General features: G+C 37.5%; 1 protein-coding gene across 1 annotated transcript in view; it reads left to right on the top strand.

The window, feature by feature from the left end:
- Window positions 1-16,885, top strand: part of LOC133656976 (cadherin-23-like) — a 379,926-nt gene that overhangs the window by 231,968 nt on the left and 131,073 nt on the right. The window contains exons 10-11 of the mRNA XM_062057866.1: window positions 2,781-2,893; window positions 16,475-16,669. Of these exons, the coding sequence (XP_061913850.1) occupies window positions 2,781-2,893; window positions 16,475-16,669 (308 nt within the window). The remainder of the gene's footprint in view (window positions 1-2,780; window positions 2,894-16,474; window positions 16,670-16,885) is intronic.

Below are 16,885 nucleotides of genomic sequence, written 5' to 3' on the forward strand. Positions count from 1 at the left end.
CTCGTAAACAGAAAATCTAAAATGGCATTGCTGAGACAGGGAAATAAGCTGAAGGGAACAAATGTGTACATGAATGAACATCTCACAAAACGTAATGCTGGAATCGCCAAGAAAGCACGCGACTTGAGAAAGCAGGAAAAAATCCAGAGAACTTGGAGCGCCAACTGTAAAATCTACATCAAGCTGAATGGAGGTCCAGAAGCAAGAGTACTTGTTGTCCATGACATCAAGGACCTGGACAATTTTTAAAGTTTACACAGCTTCCACAACAACGATGATAATGGACACTGACAGAAAACAAGCACCTAAATTCAGCATCGACACTAATATGTTCCAAGGGACGACTAAACAAGAGGACCTAGATTCAGGATTGCATCCACCTACACTTATAGAGATTATTGAAACAACCTCAAAGATTTTTGAACAAGAAAATATGGAACTAAAAAATATCTGCAACAAAGATCACAAAAACCAGGATTTGGAAAATGATATAGATCCAGATACAAATGTTTTCTCCCACATCAGTAATAACTGTTTTTATTATACAGATGATCAATATAATAGCAACATTACATGTGATAACAAATTGTCAATTATTCATTTTAATAGCAGAAGCTTGTATGCAAATTACAACAACATTAAGAACTTTTTGGAACACATCAACAAACCCTTCAAAGTGATTGCTGTCACAGAAACATGGATTGATGATAAAAAAGGAATAGATTATGATCTGGAAGGATATGAACTAAACTACATCAACAGAACCAACAAAAATGGAGGAGGAGTAGCTGTGTACGTGATGAAGAACCTGAACTACAAAGTGGTAAAAAACATGTCATTTGCTATAGATAATATCTTAGAATGTATAACCATTGAAATATGTCAGGAAAAAAGCAAAAACATTTTCATCAGTTGTTTATATAGATCACCTAAGTCAAGTATAGAAAAATTTGAAGAATGGATCAAGGCTACTTACATGGACAATGGTCAAAGAATAATGTTCTTATGTGGTGACTTTAATATTGACTTATTGAACCCTAACAAGCAAAAGTCTATTGGGAATTAAATTATGGAATGGATTAAGCAAAGCAATCAAACAATGTACTAATATGATCCACTTCAAGAAACTCTTCAAACTTAAAGTGTTTACAAAGTACAAAGAAGAAGAACCATGACAAACATTCTCAATTTATTTCATCCATCCATTCATTCATTCTTATCTCATCATATGAAATATGACTTACTTCACCAATTATTATTATTAAATTATTACTATTATTTATTTATTTATTTTTATTGTGATTACTTATGGAGTTTATTGTGAATAAATTGTGAACAGGAAGTGAACAAGAAGTTTTAGCAACTGTTATGTAAAGAAAAGGGGTAGGATTAAATAAGATCTGCTGTCTTCCTACTCCTTTTCGAACATGGTGAAAAGAGAAACTGGAAATTGTGATGTATCATGTTGTATGCTTGCATGTTCGAAATAAACTCAAACTCAAACTCAAACTCAAAGAAAGAACATATGTTTCCTATTGCACTCAAATTACAATTTTCAAGGTTAAAATATAATTTTAAGGAAGGGCATTAAATACATTGGGCTTTTCTTGTTGCACTCAAAGAAAAATTTACAATTTTCCATATTACAAATAGTCTGCCATCATCAAGGATTAGATTAGAATATAATAAAAAGCTTTTTTGACAGAGCATAATACTACCACCACCATGCTTGACGGTAGGATGGTGTTCCTGGGATTAAAGGCCTCACCTTTTCTATTTCAAACATATTGCTGGGTTTTGTGGAAAAAAAGCTAAATGTTTGTTTCATCTGGCATCACATGGACAAAGGTAAGACCTTCTGGAGGAAAGTTATGTGGTCAGATGAAACAAAAATTGAGCGGTTTGGCCACATTACCCAGCAATATGTTTGGAGGAGAAAAGGTGAGGCCTTACTGTACCGTACTGTACGTGTATATAATTATGTGTGTGTGTGTGTGTGTGTGTGTGTGTGTGTGTGTGTGTGTGTGTGTGTGTGTGTGTGTGTGTGTGTGTGTGTATATATAATTGAGCACATTGTGACCAACCAGTCAAAATGTTTGGGGACCCCAGGTGTAAAGTATTAAACAAATGGTGTGAATATACATCCAACTTAAATAGTTATAGCATATCTTCTTTTTTGCACACTATCCCTACGTCTTTTTTGCGGCGTTGTGGAAAACCTCACTGATCCCCTGTAGGACAGCTACTGTTTTAAAATGTGATTACCATGTTTTGTGTTTCAAAAACGTGTGATTCTGCAATTCTCGGCATGAGGTCTGTTAGGTCCAAAAAAAAAAGATTAGTACTTCAAAATATAAGCAGTTGACAACTTGTAACGATAGATTTTACCAATGCTGTGGCGGCAGACTAAAACATGTTGGATTGTGATAAACGTGAGCTAACAGTAAAGTTGTTGCATATACAGTAAATAAAGTGAAGCTGGCAAAGAGCAGCATGGCAAGAGGCTCAGACAGTAGATGATGAAACAAAGGGATACTCTGTGGACAGGTGAGACGTGGTGGGTCAGCCTAAGGTGGAGAGAAGAAAGACGGAGCAGCAGAAGTTGCATCCATATTGCATGAAAGAAATCCACATTGCTCATCCAGCACCTTTCCCTTCCAGAAGCTCTGAGCTGCATCCCTTGGGTTCTGTTGAATTAACGACGCCAGGTCCGTTTGGCTCTCTGACTTTCTTATCTCTGTTTCTCCCTCACTCCCCATCCGCACCATCCTTCCACATAGGGAACACCAACAGTGTTTTTGCCCTGGACTACATCAGCGGTGCCCTGACAGTGAATGGCCAGTTGGACAGAGAAAACCCACTCTACTCAGCAGGATTCACTCTAACTGTCAAGGTAAGCGTATTGGGTGGTTGGGGGGGGGGGGGGTTGACTGTCACGACATTGAGGATGAATTGGGAAAAGTTGCAGAGCTAAAATTGCCTCTGTCAAGTCAACTAGTGCACACATTGAAAATACAGTAGTTCCTTAATGAGATGAATAAAGTATATCTATCAAAAACCTAATCCTATTGTTGAATTTGTTGGTTTAACATTGCTATAATCACCATACAAAACTGAGAATGAGCAGAAACACCATTAACTGATTATTTAATGAGTCGTTTTTTTGGCCCATGCAACACCCTTATACAACATTTCCGGGAAACGTGTTTTGTATTTTTGTCTTGCAATGGTATTGATTCTAAATGACTAGGGGTGGGTATTTTTTTACATTTGAACTGATACTAGTACCAAATAGTGCCGATGTTTAAACGGTGACTGTACAGGTACTTAAGATTATTTTTTAAATGTGCATATTTTTGTAAAAAAGCCTATTCATTATTGACATTTTGTAACTTTGAAGTTAAAACGTAATTTATACTTAATTATTCTTGTTGTTTTGTAAACAACACTTCTGTAAGATATAAACAATACATATTTTTTTATGCATTTGCCTTTATAGTAGGCACCACCACAATGGATTATTAATAAATTAATCAATAAACAAATCAGCACATGATTGAAATGTAGACTTTCAACTTTAAGCTGCGACAAAATAATGTTACATACCTTTTAATAATTAAATCTGCAGGTACATAATAAAAAAGAAACACTGAAAATTTAACTACCATTTTAACACTTTATTGAACATTGTTTGCAGTAAATTAAATTCATGGACATCATTAAATTATGAGTAATAAACAAGATAAATATATTTACAATTAGGTCAGTTGAATCATTTAAAACTTAATTGATTTTATCTAAATAATGTGCCTGTAGGTGTAATTTCTAAATAGTTAATGCCATATTTCTGAATTAAAATTGAAACTCAGCACTTCAATTATACGTTGATGTATTGATTTATTCATTTCAAATCCATTGTGGTTGTGTAGCGATGTGTATCCTGTAAAGGGAAAATCATAAAAAAATATCACTCTCCAATTATTTCTCGGTCTTACTAATAGGTAGGTTTACAACAACAAAATCAATAGTAAAGGATTTAAAAATTGTGGCTAAATTTATAGTACTACTCAAATGTTTGGAATTACTTACTGCTATAAATGAGATGTTCTAAAACTGGAAGTGTAAATAATTGATAACTACGTAAAAGTTCACCTAATACGGTCCAGTCCTTCTCCAAGTGTTATGTCCCAGAGCTTGAATTTTAGATGATGGTGACTTGAACTATGTCTAGTCATAACTTATCAACCTCTCACACAAGGATGTGGCGTACCATGTACCAAAAACCAGATTTGGTGGACAGAAATCTCTGCTTTGCTTCTTTTCACTCTCGGACATGATGAATTGTGAACTGTAAACAAGAGGTGTACTCCAATTAAGGGCGGACGGGCCATCAGGAGTACCAGGAGTTTTCCTGGTGGGCCGATCAATAACGGGCCGATCAATGGACGATTTATGTTTTTTTGCTGTGCCCCTTGAAGCCTTGCTTTGATACGATAACTCTTTAAGTCTGTCCCGGGACATGCAAGTGTCGATGCTGCTGCAGACACGTGAGACACACTTGACAACTAGAGGTAGTTTGTAAAATGTCAAATAAATGACATGGCGCTTTACGTGAAGTTGTAAAGCAAACATAGTTCTAGCTCTCTCTTACGCCGTCACAATTGATGGAATATAAAGGAAAATGTGATCAGGTCATGTTAGTGTCGGGTGGTGTAGTGCTATCAGCTTCTGCTTTGGAGGCAGAAGTCACAGGAGTGATCCCTTATCAGGGTTGTGTCAGAAAGTAAAATCAGTGGCATAAAATACAGAGTCATGTCGTCATTGGCATACTTTTTTAATTATTTATTTTTATTTTAACATTTTTTGTTATTATTGTTATTTTGTACTGAAAATAACATTAAAAATCACCAAAATATGTGACAAAATTAATTCAGATTATTAGTCAAATAGTACAAAAACTAGGGCTTCCTTGGAATGCTGTTGGCCAATCGCGACAAAAAAGTCCATCCTTTTTTTTTTTTTTGCAAGTATTTTTATTGAATTTTACAGTTAAAATCACATTTAACAGTCAAAACCTTCATACAATCACACATCCACTCATACCCACTCACATGCACACTTGAGGAGAGAGGTGCACTTAAACTTTAACAATTCAAGGTTTACAGTATAAACATTATTAGAAAAGATACCCAGATATTGTATATATTTATCCATCCATCCCGCTCTGGCTCAGGATCAGCAGGCTATCCAGACCATAGCAAGATGGATGAACATTCCTCGGCATCAAGGATCCTCAGGAAGTGATCCCAAGATCACCTCTCGAGGACCTCTCCACCGTTCACACTTAAAAAAGAAAAGGAAAGTCACAGAAGTTGATCAGATGTAAAACAATACAAAATAAAAAGTCACAAAAAATAAATAAATAAATAAGCAAGTAAACCGTGGGAAGGCCATATCAGAAGTAACAAAAAAAACAATAATAGTGTAGGATCAATACAGAAAATAATAAAGATAATAAAAAAGGAATACAGCTACAAAAAAGATGGCAGTTTTTTTGTTTGTTTTTTTCTTAAATGTCTATTATGATTCAATATATGTCAGTAAAGGTTTCCAGGTTTGTTCCCATTTATTCATATTTGGAGAGTTTATAAATCGTATTCTTTCAAGAGTCATTACATTCACAAGTTCATTTAGCCAGTTCCTGAAGTTGGGTGCAGATGGGCTTTTCCAGTCTTTGAGAATGAGTCTTTTGGCCAAGACCGTCCCGAGCAGCAACACAGCTGTAATATATTTTGGAAGTTTTTGTGTTTCTGAAGACCACCCAAACAAGATTATATCCCTGTCAGGGACAAGTTTTCTCTGATATACCCCCGAGTAAAAAAAGAAAATGCTGGACCAAAATGATTGAATAATTGGACATTCCCAAAACGAAAGAGACAATGATTCTTCAGCAGATTTACATTTATCACAAAGTGGAGATGTATCAGGATAAAATTTGGAGTAGTAAAAACGATGAATCACTTTAAACTGTATGAACCTAAGTCTGCTGTTAATTGAGCAATTGTGAATTTGAGAGAGTGTCCGTTCCCGTTGCTGTTTGGGTATTGTTGTTCTTAGTTCCTGTTCCCATGCTCTTTTAACACCGTCTGCTGATGTCATGGGCATAATGAAGCAGCTGGCAAATTTGACGATAAGCTTTTTACTTGTGGGTGATAAATTTAGTAATTCTAAGAGAGGGTGTTTTTCATTTACCAGCTGAGACTTTGAAATGTTTTCTTTAATACATTTGTTTGCCTGCAAATAGCAAAACCAACTGAATTGGGACAATTTGAATTTGATTCGCAATTGCTCAAATGATGCAAGACTGTCCTCGACAAACATGTCTTTTATGCATTTGATTCCATTCAAGTACCAGTTAAAAAAATATCTGTCTGTTATCGATGGAATAAATGCATGATTGTGAGACATTGGTGAATACATAGTTACATTGGAAATATTCAATTGTTTTTTAATTTGAGAAATAATTTTGATAGAATTTCTTACTACTACACTATGGCTTGTTGATTTAATAGAAGAGACTGGTTTAGTAAAAAGTAAAGATAGCAATGATGTGTAAGGTTTAACTAATGACTGCAGTTCCAATTTCAGCCACAAGGGAGCAGAATTAAGTGATTCATTCTTTGGGAACCCCATCTTCCAATAGGTCAATGCGTTCAGATTTGATGCCCAATAATAATTTTTGAACATTGGGAGACCCAGCCCCCCTTCCCTTGTAGATCTGAATAAGTGTGTTTTAGATATTCTGCGTTTTTTATATCCCCACACAAAATCTAGAACTAAAGATTCAAGTTTTTTGAAAAAATCTGCAGGAATTAGAATTAGTAAATTTTGAAAAAGATAGGTAAATTTTGGCAGGGTAATCATTTTGACAGCATTCACTCTACCCAACATAGAGAGGGGTAGGGTCTTCCAATACTCTATACTCACTTTCAATTTCTCAAAAGCTTCAGTAAAGTTCAATTTTAGTAATGATTCATAACTTTTAGATATTTTTAAGCCGAGATAGGATATATAGTTTTCTTCAACTTTAACTGGGTTTTGACTGATCTTAACAGTATCTCCTAGGAACATAAGCTCGCTTTTGGACCAGTTTATTTTGTAACCAGATATTTTACCAAAAGAGTCTACATATTCTAAAAGAAGTGGTAATGCAATTTCTGGCTCAGTAAGTGTAACAAGTACATTATCTGCATAAAGTGAGATGAGACTCTCTGATGTGCCCACTGAAAATCCCTTAATATTAGAGTTCATTCTTAAACCAATAGCCAGTGGTTCTAGGGCCAAATTGAAAAGTAAGGGCGAAAGGCAATCGCCCTGTCTCACGCCACGATGTAATTCAAAACTATCCGATATTACATTATTAGTTATGACATATGATTTTGGTGCAAAATAAATTATTTTAACCCATTTTATAAAATTTTCTCCCAACCCAAATAATTTGAGAACATGAAATAAATAAGCCCACTCAATTGAATCAAAAGCTTTATGAGCATCCAGAGTCAGGACGGCTGCCTTTTTGTTTCCTATGCAGTCCGAGTACAACAAGTTCAATAATCTCCGTACATTGCCGAAAGAAGGTCTGTCCGGGATAAAACCAACCTGATCCGGATGGATAATTTCTGTTATGTGGTTGCTTAACCTTGTTGCGAGTACCTTAGTTAGAATCTTATGGTCTAGATTGAGCAGGGAGATAGGTCTATAATTGACTGGATCGAGTGGATTTTTTCCCTTTTTTGGTATTATACATATATGAGCTTCATACAAAGAGCTTGGAAGTTTATTGTTTACGAAAGAGTCATTTAACATTCTTAATATTATAGGGGACAGTATTTCACTAAACGCTTGATAAAACTCTGCACCAAATCCATCTGGACCAGGGCTTTTATTCACGGAGAAAGATTTTGGTGCTTTTAGCAGTTCTTCAGTTGAAATAGTATTGTTTAAAGAATTCTGATGGTTTGGACTCAGTTGAGGTAGATTTAATTGAGTAAAAAAATCATTTAAATCATTAACCGATATAGCTGAACTAGATTTATATAATTCTGAATAAAAGTCTTTAAAGGCATTGTTGATATCCTGTAAATCTGTACATGTTTCACCTGTTTTTCAGCATATTTTGTGGATAGCAGCTTTAGCTTGATCTCCTTTGAGCTGTCTAGGTAGAAGTGTTTGTGGTTTATCAGATATTTCAAAATGTTTTTGTTTATTTTTCAGTAGGAGTTTAGATACTTCCCCGTGAAGAAGAGAATTGTATTCATTTTTCAGTTTCAGCATCTTATTATAGTCAGCCTGCAAAAGAGAATTTATATGAATTTCTTCCATTTCTTTAATTTCTTTTTCCAGTTCTTTATACCTTTTTCTTACTTCTCTTTGTTTTGAGCTTTCAAATGAAATGATATATCCTCTCACAGTAGCTTTAAGGGCTTCCCACAATATAGAGTCTGAGACCTCTCCGTTATCATTCACCTCAATAAACTCTTGGATAATCTTGTTCATATACTCTTTAAAATCTTCATATAATAATAATTGTGGATTAAATCTCCCTTTTTGTTTGGTTTTATGGAGATCAATTTGAATCTGCATACTCATAGGGCTGTGATCTGAGATGACTCTACTGTGGTACTCAGGATTACTGACATTGGAGAGAGCAGAGGCTTCTACTAAAAAGTTATCGATTCTTGTGTAAGAATTGTGTACGGCGGAGTAAAATGAATACTCCCTTTTATTAGGATGTTTTGTTCTCCATATGTCTATGATATTTCTTGATCTTATAAGATTATTAATGGTTTTAGTTGAGTTAGCAATTACATGAGATTTAGTTGACAATCTATCTAAAGTGGGATCCAAAAGGTAGTTAAAATCACCACCAATGTAGATATGAGAGGAGTTATCATCAGGAAGTAGACCAAAGACTCTATGATAAAAGTTTGAGTCATCTGTGTTTGGTCCATAGATATTCAAAAAAGTTACTGGGTAGGATGTAATATGACCATATAATAAAATAAATCTTCCATTAGGGTCAATTATTTTTGATGTAAGTATGAAATGCACTTTTTTATTAAATAAAATGGCTACACCTCTAGCTTGTGAAGTAAAGGGTGCATGATAAACCTGAGATATCCAGCTAGCTTTAAGTTTGTGTTGGTTGTCTTTACAGAGATGTGTTTCTTGTAAGAATAAAACATCTGCTTTTAATGAATTTAAGTGTGAAAAAACCTTCCCTGCTTTAATATTTTTAGCTAAACCCCTGACGTTCCATGAAACTAGTGTAATTGTTTTCTTATAAGTTGACATTAAAGTTTTTTAGGGTATTTTATCTTTATGTGAAAAAAAACCTTAGTAATTGGCAAGTTGAAATATGATTGTGCACCTCGCTCCTCCACATTCATGCTCAGATTCACACGTACACAACACTCACACCCAATTGTTCCCCCCTCCCTCTGTCCCCATCGTGTGTAGTTCGATGTTTTGGAGTGAAATCTCCACTGTGATGTTATCCATACGACGTCGTGTTGGTCGATTCCCCAGTCCAAAAGTCCCCCACCCCCACCCCCATCTTCAGGCGCAGGGCGCATGCTAGTAGTTGCGTTCACTGCTCCAAGCACTAGCTCAGCAGCGAAGAAAAAAAAAAAAGTCCATCCTTGAGTCCAATTTGGACTAAACCAAATCAATCAAGACCAGGGCCGTAACTATGATTTGAAAAATACTGAGGTCAAAAATTGGCAGTCAAAGAAGAACTTTGAAATTCTGAAATCATGGGTATTCCAGCACCATATACATTATATTACCTTGAGCAACACAATGAATTTCCAGAATAACAAAAGCTTTAATTGAGCTATAACTATCACTCATCTAACATCTGTGATAATCAGCGTGATTTTGTAACAGTCCACTTTTTTTATCAGTAACCTGAAGTCTAGCATAATAAACAATTTTAACATAATTCAAACATAAATTTAAAAAAACAACAAAATTTTCAACCCCGACCAGGGTTTGAACCCAAGATCTTCTACATGGCACTGCAAGTACTAATGACATCCGCCACAGACCCACCAAAAGTGCATGAGGAAATTCTCTCTTCATATTCTAATCAGTGACAGAGCATGACGTGGCCAGGATACGTTTGGGGTAAAATATTATATGAAGCACCTTGTCATTCGCTCGCAAAGCCCCGCACACCACGTGTGTTCTGCATTTAGGGCGGGGCGGCACCTGACTGACACGACAACGTTATTATACCGACAGCGTTTCACATTAATTCCATTCAGGTGAAATCAACATTAGTTACACCAGTATGATTTAATGTTAACGTTATGCTGGCAGCACATTTCTGCTCGTATTATGTTTAAAGTAAAAGTGCAGTTCATTGCGTTATATTGTTGGAGTTGTAGCGGGCTGGGCATGACCTAAGATCGTATAATGAGAGAGGATTATCTACAGCATGATGACATACAGCGCACATGATGTCCTACACAAAGGACATTTACAGTCAGTCATATCATCATCCTTTCATCACCTAAAAAAATACTGAGGACATGACCTCTGTGTCCTCAATGGTAGATATGGTCATGCCCGTCCTTGACTGCCACCCAACACTGTCTTAGTTTTTTGCATGTGATCGAAAAATCATAATGGCTAATTTAGCAGGAAATATACTTATATCAGTCATCTGCTCGAGACATTACACTTATAATGTGGCCTTGTGGTTAGAGTGTCCGCCCTGAGATTGGTAGGTCGTGAGTTCAAGTCCGAGCATACCAAAGACTAGAAAAATGGGATACATAAAACCAATCTGGCGCCCGAGGCTAGATTTTAGGTGGCGCCCCCCCACATCGGCAGTGAAGTGTATATACTCACAAGAAACCGAATAGCTTTGTCTTTGACCTTTTTTTTTACTTAAAGAAAGCAAATTAACAATCAGAATAGTTAACAAGATAAAAACAAAATGAATAAATAAATGAATACAAAAAAATAAAAAATGAATATATGAAATACAATATTTTTTACATACATAAACACAAAATAAAACGTGTCAACAAGTTGCATAAAATAAATTAAAAATACAATATAAATAAGGCACTGCACAAAACAAGATATCAAACCAGTATGACTTTAACAACTATATTACAAAAAAAGGGGATCCTACAGAGTTCTCTATTTGTGCTTTTTAATATTGCATTAACTAGAATGACTTACAAATTACTGTACACCACCCCCTTATCAACCTCACATCACCTGCTACAGCTTTACTCTCCTAGTCTTTCTTGCAGCAAAGTCATCTACAACATCATCATATGACAACTGATTTGAGACCACACGATTTATGCTTATGATGGAAAGTCCACTGAGACGTTCTTGCATCATAGTAGATCTCAGGTAGGTTTTAATGAGTTTGAGCTTAGAGAAGCTTCTTTCAGCAGCAGCCACTGTAACAGGAAGAGTGGCAGAGATTCTCAGAGCAACCCACATGTTGGGGTACATTTCAGCCAGCTTCTTCTCATGCAGGAAGGTCAAGAGTTCCATGTTTGTCATGTTCTTTGATGGCAATGGTGGGAAATTCTGCATTTCCATTGCAAGTTCTGTGCCATTAATGTCCAACTGGCTGTCATGGGTCAGAGTAGTACTCAGGGTTTGGCACTGCTGTAGCAGCTCTTCTTTTTGTAAGTTGTGGAAATTGAGGAGTACTCCAAACTTGTCATTCACCTCTCCAAGGCTCTGAAATCTCTCATCAAGTGAAGAGATGGCTGTATATGCAAATTAGATTAGATTCAATTTATTGTCATCATTACAGTGAAATGCTGAATAGCGGAATGCAAAGTAGCAGTATAATATATTATATGAGAATGTTATGTTATGATTATCTTTAACCGAATCACAGCAGTGCTCAAATTAAAAAACAGCATTCCCTCTCATGTGATATTGCTTAATTAACATTAATGATGTGCACTTTAACTTTAACTAGGCTTACAACTATACCTAATATATAAAGGGGTGGAAAGGTGACTATTACCTGCAGGGCAAACATTAGCTAACCAGAAGGCAATAACAATGTAAACAAAAAACACCTGCTTAAAAGATCTAATACAAGTGTACCTGAGGAATGTAAGGTGGGAGTACTGTAATTACCTAACGTTACATTATTATTTTCCATAACAATTTAGCCCCCTCCACAATATTAACCCGACGTTAAAACAGAACTAGCTATTTATTGATTAGCAATTGCCGAATCATGTAACATTAGCTTAATGCTAAAAAGCCAGGTTACTATCACATTCTGTAACAGACAAATAATTTCATGTAGGCTAACGTTACCTACCTGCTACCTCTGTCTTTTTCTCGTTTCTTCTCCTCTTCTTTTCTCTTTTTTCTTCCCTGGGCACCTGACAGTTTTGGCCGTTTTGACATATTGTGTTGATTTTTTGATGTGGTGACGTCCAAAAAGAGTCATGATACGGGAAGGGAGGGGGCTCACCGTGCGGGGGGACGGGGGGACGGGGGGGGGGGGGGGGTTGTAATGTTGTATCAAATAATATTTCTATTGAATAGGCTTTACTTTGCATTTTATTTAATGTGGGATTATTTTTTGTATTTAGAAATAAAAGTACCAACTTTTTTTCTTTTTTTTTTCTCCAACATTTGTAGCACTGGCATGGCGCCCCCTGATGGACGGCGCCCTTAGCATTTGCCTATACGGCCTATGCCACGGGCCGGCCCTGCATTAAAGTTAAAGCACACACACAAGGTGTGGTGAGATTATCCTCTGCATTTGACCCATCACCCTCAAACTCCCTGATTGGCACTCAGCATCAGGGGTTCGAATTGGGGGTTAAATCACCAAAATGATTCCAGAGCGCGGCCATTGCTGCCGCTCACTGCTCCCCTCACCTCCCAGGGGGTGGAACAAAGGGATGGGTCAAATGCAGAGGATAATTTCACCACACCTAGTGTGTGTGTGACTATCAGTAGTACTTTAACTTTGACTTTAATCCAAGATTGCATATCCTAAAACTAAATGAGGCGATCAACGCACAATAGAAATTGAATTAGGGAGGTGTGGCCTAAAGCTAAAGTGTTTTGAAGGACAGTTCTGGCAACAAATGGAGATATACCAGTTATAAAAATGGCATTATAAAATATGTTTCATTGCATACTTTTTACAGGACATGCAGGAGAACACTGAAGATCTAATTATGTTAAAAAGTCAAAATCATCATAAAGTGAAGCTGCATAGATGGAGGAATACTGAAATACATGGTCTTCAGACAGCCATGACATGCTCAAGAATGTTGGGTGACGATGCTTTGATTACAAATGAAAACGACTCACTGAACTCTTTTTCAAGGTCTACACTAGCGGGTGTAGACTGATAGATAATGAGCTTCTGCACAATTGTCATCCATAATGTGCTTGGGCATTTGTGGTTTGATCCTTCGATAGTGTCCCTTTTGCAATTTTGCAACCAGTATACAGCCTGCAGTATGTCCAGGGAGGGTTTGTGGGACTGAGTAGCACAAGATAAAGGAATAGGATTCCAGTGTCCTCGCCCATGTGAAGTACTCTCCTGTTGCTCACTCCCTCCCGTCTTTGTCCTCCTTTTTGAAGTAGATGCTGTCTCTCGATCCCCCCTTGTCCCTAAGCCTGGTTTGGCTTTTTAGCATGACAGTCCGACTCTCGCACTCCCACTATCTCCTCAACTTCCAACCTTTAGGTTTTTTTTTGTCATGATTTATTTTCAGCCATTATTGTGCACAGAGTGGTTTTCACAGAGTTCAAGAGGATGCGTGAAATGGCTGTCAAAGAGGCAGTGCAAGTGGAAAGATACACAATCAAAGTGTTTTGCAATGTTCAAGTGTAAAGTTCAAAGAGGTTTTAAATTCTATTTTTCTATTTGGGCTTTGCAATAATGGCTCTTACTATATGATAGTGTTTGGGTGGCAGGCGATGGGCTACTCTCTCGTTCTTGCTGGTATAATACAAAAAGTAATGCTTGCAAACGTATCCTAGTCTATGTTCATCTTTTTAATTGAAATCAATAATTATAAAGGAGAAAAACAGAAGAAGAGAAAGTCCTCGGGAAAAAAGTCACCCAAAAATGTATTTATAAGGTATGGATTTTTCTCTCCCACTATTTCTCTGTCTATTTCTGTTCTTGGTGTTACTATTGATTGTGGTATGGCAGAGTAATCCAACTAATTCTTCAACTTCAGTAGGGGTAGATAATGCTAAACTTAGGAAGGCAGAGTTACATTAGGATGATCAGGATTATACTACCTTAATTATCTGTACATCAGCAGTATGCGATTAGGCCTCTGTCAATAGCCAATCAATCAATTATTTGAACGATAAATGAAAATGAAATCAAAAAACTTTGCCCTCATCAAAAAAAAATTCTATGTCTCTCGCTTTGAAACAGGGTGGAAGAGGGTTCACTCTCTGCTTCACTCTAAGCACCTAAGCATGTTTATTCAAAGGCAGAACTAAATGAACAAAGTAAAGCCTCGTGTCAGTCATTAGAATCAGAATCAGAAATACTTTAATAATCCCCGAGGGGAAATTAAGATTTTCATCACAATCCCATTCAAGAGCAGACAAACATTACAGGGAGACAGAACAGGATCGCTGACGGGTTTGCCAACTTCCGGCGCCCCTTACAAAAAAGGTGAGGAACAGGTAAACACTGGGGACAAGGGGGTTAAAAAAAAAAAAATCTGTCTAAGCCTGGGCCCCTCGAGATGGGGTCCAGACTGAGGCCAAGGGAAAAAAAACCCATAGCCATAGCAAACATAAAATGTGTGTAAGAGGGAAACATCAAAGAACACAAAGGACATTAAAGACATTAAAAGAGCAGAGCTGATGCAACCAGCCACTTCTATACATAGCCACAAAAGTAAAACAACAAAAACAAAAAAAACAAAAACATATACACTTTGGTGGCCTCTGCAGTGTTCCACGCCATTGTCTGCTAAGGCGGGGAGAGCATGGCCAGAGACAGGAGTAGACCCAACAAAGCAACTAAGAGAGTTGCCCACCAACTCTCGGCCAGTGTCCAGTCCGCATGGATGAGTGAGGAGACGTCCAAGGAGACCGAGGTGTCCGATACCTGCTCATTCAGCCAAGACACTGTGAAGCTTGTCCGTCCCGGCACTTAGCGCTAGCTCCACAGCCCTGACTCTTCATCCGCATCTCCTCCAGTCTCTCCAAACGAACTCTGGTGTGGCAGAGATCCACCAGCTGGTCTCCATGGCCAAAAAGTTCCTGGGAGGCAGATCCAGAAGTTCACAAAAAGCACTGCAGAAGTCACGAAAGTGTCACCCCTTGTCACACAGTCCCAAAAGGTCCCCAACCAAAAGGCAAAAAAAAAAAACCCACATGAAAACAAGAGGGAAACATCAGGAACACAAAAAGATAACACAAGAGCAAAGATCTCCTGCCAACAGCAGCCACTACAGCGGCACCATCTTCAAATCCACAACCTACCGGCTAACCGCTAGCTTACACATAGAATACATGGACATAGCCTCGCTAGGCACGACTCACTAGTGAGAGGCTCTGCGAAGTAACAAAAATTAGGAGAGGAAAAAAGATTATTGCAAAGCCAAATGCCCCTGTGCAGGAATATTTCGCCTTCAAACCGAATGAGCAAGATGAACCCATCAACACGGACAAACTAGCAAGTATGCCAAATTTGTTGCACAGTAATGGTAACAAAAAAGAACCAACTGACCATTTTTTTTAACGAGGGAAAAAAACTGTCCTTCAAGATGTATGATATTTATTGACAATTTTTGCTAACAATGATAGACATTGTATTTGTATGTTTGTTTACTTATTTAGCGTGACTAAAAGTTATTGACCAACAAATAACAATGGTAAAAAAATAAATCTTTACTTGCATTATTAGTATTATTTATTATGATCACATTAGTGCTTGATTTGGTCTAAAATAACACTGACAATAATATCGTTTATGGGCAATCATTTGTGGGACAATTTGTCATCCAGCAAAATTCATTATGGGCCAATGCCTAAATGTGACACTTTTCTATCAACCATTCTATCTTTCAGACCCCTTTTTCTCCTCTTTCAGAGGGCTCATACCTTCTATCCTCAGGCAGAGAGAAATTGTGTAATTATGTCCTTTCAATCGGACTATTTTCTCTTAAATGTCATAGTGTGTCCGTGTGTGTGTGTGTGTGCGTGTGTGTGTATGTGTAGATGCAGGGGTCCTCTTTTGACCTCACTTTGAGCCCCATGAGTCAGTGTCCTCTCTTTGATTCGATAAATGAAAAGCTGTAAATGCCCATCCAGATTGTGAGCTGACAGCCTCCATCAGAAATCACATTTAGTGTGATGAATTGTGTCTCTTGTCATCAATTTCTACACAATGACTGTTTCCTTTGTGCTTCTCCTCAAGGCCACGGAGCTGAAAGAAGATCGCAGTCCATCAGATGCCTCAGTGAGGACCACCTTTACCATCCTGCTCATTGATAAGAATGACAATGCCCCAAAGTTCAACAGTTCTGAGTACCACGTCCGAATCACTGAACTCGCCCAGGTGGGCTTCGCACTGCCCCTTTTCATCCAGGCTGAAGACAAGGATGAGGTGGGTGTACTGTGGTCCCCACTACTCACTCTAATGTTGACTGTCGTCCATCAGTAGTTATCAGTAAAAGCTAAAGACAATTTTACACACACATTTAGTGTTCCTGCCACTTACCATTAGTCCTATCTATCTCGCAATCAGTCCCAGCAACATTTATTTCAATCTGCCGCGCTGTGCACATGCTCGCGCACACAGCCGACAACCTGCACATTGGACTCCGCT

The sequence above is a fragment of the Entelurus aequoreus genome, linkage group LG09 (genome assembly GCF_033978785.1).
Source record: "Entelurus aequoreus isolate RoL-2023_Sb linkage group LG09, RoL_Eaeq_v1.1, whole genome shotgun sequence".
Lineage (NCBI taxonomy): Eukaryota > Metazoa > Chordata > Actinopteri > Syngnathiformes > Syngnathidae > Entelurus > Entelurus aequoreus.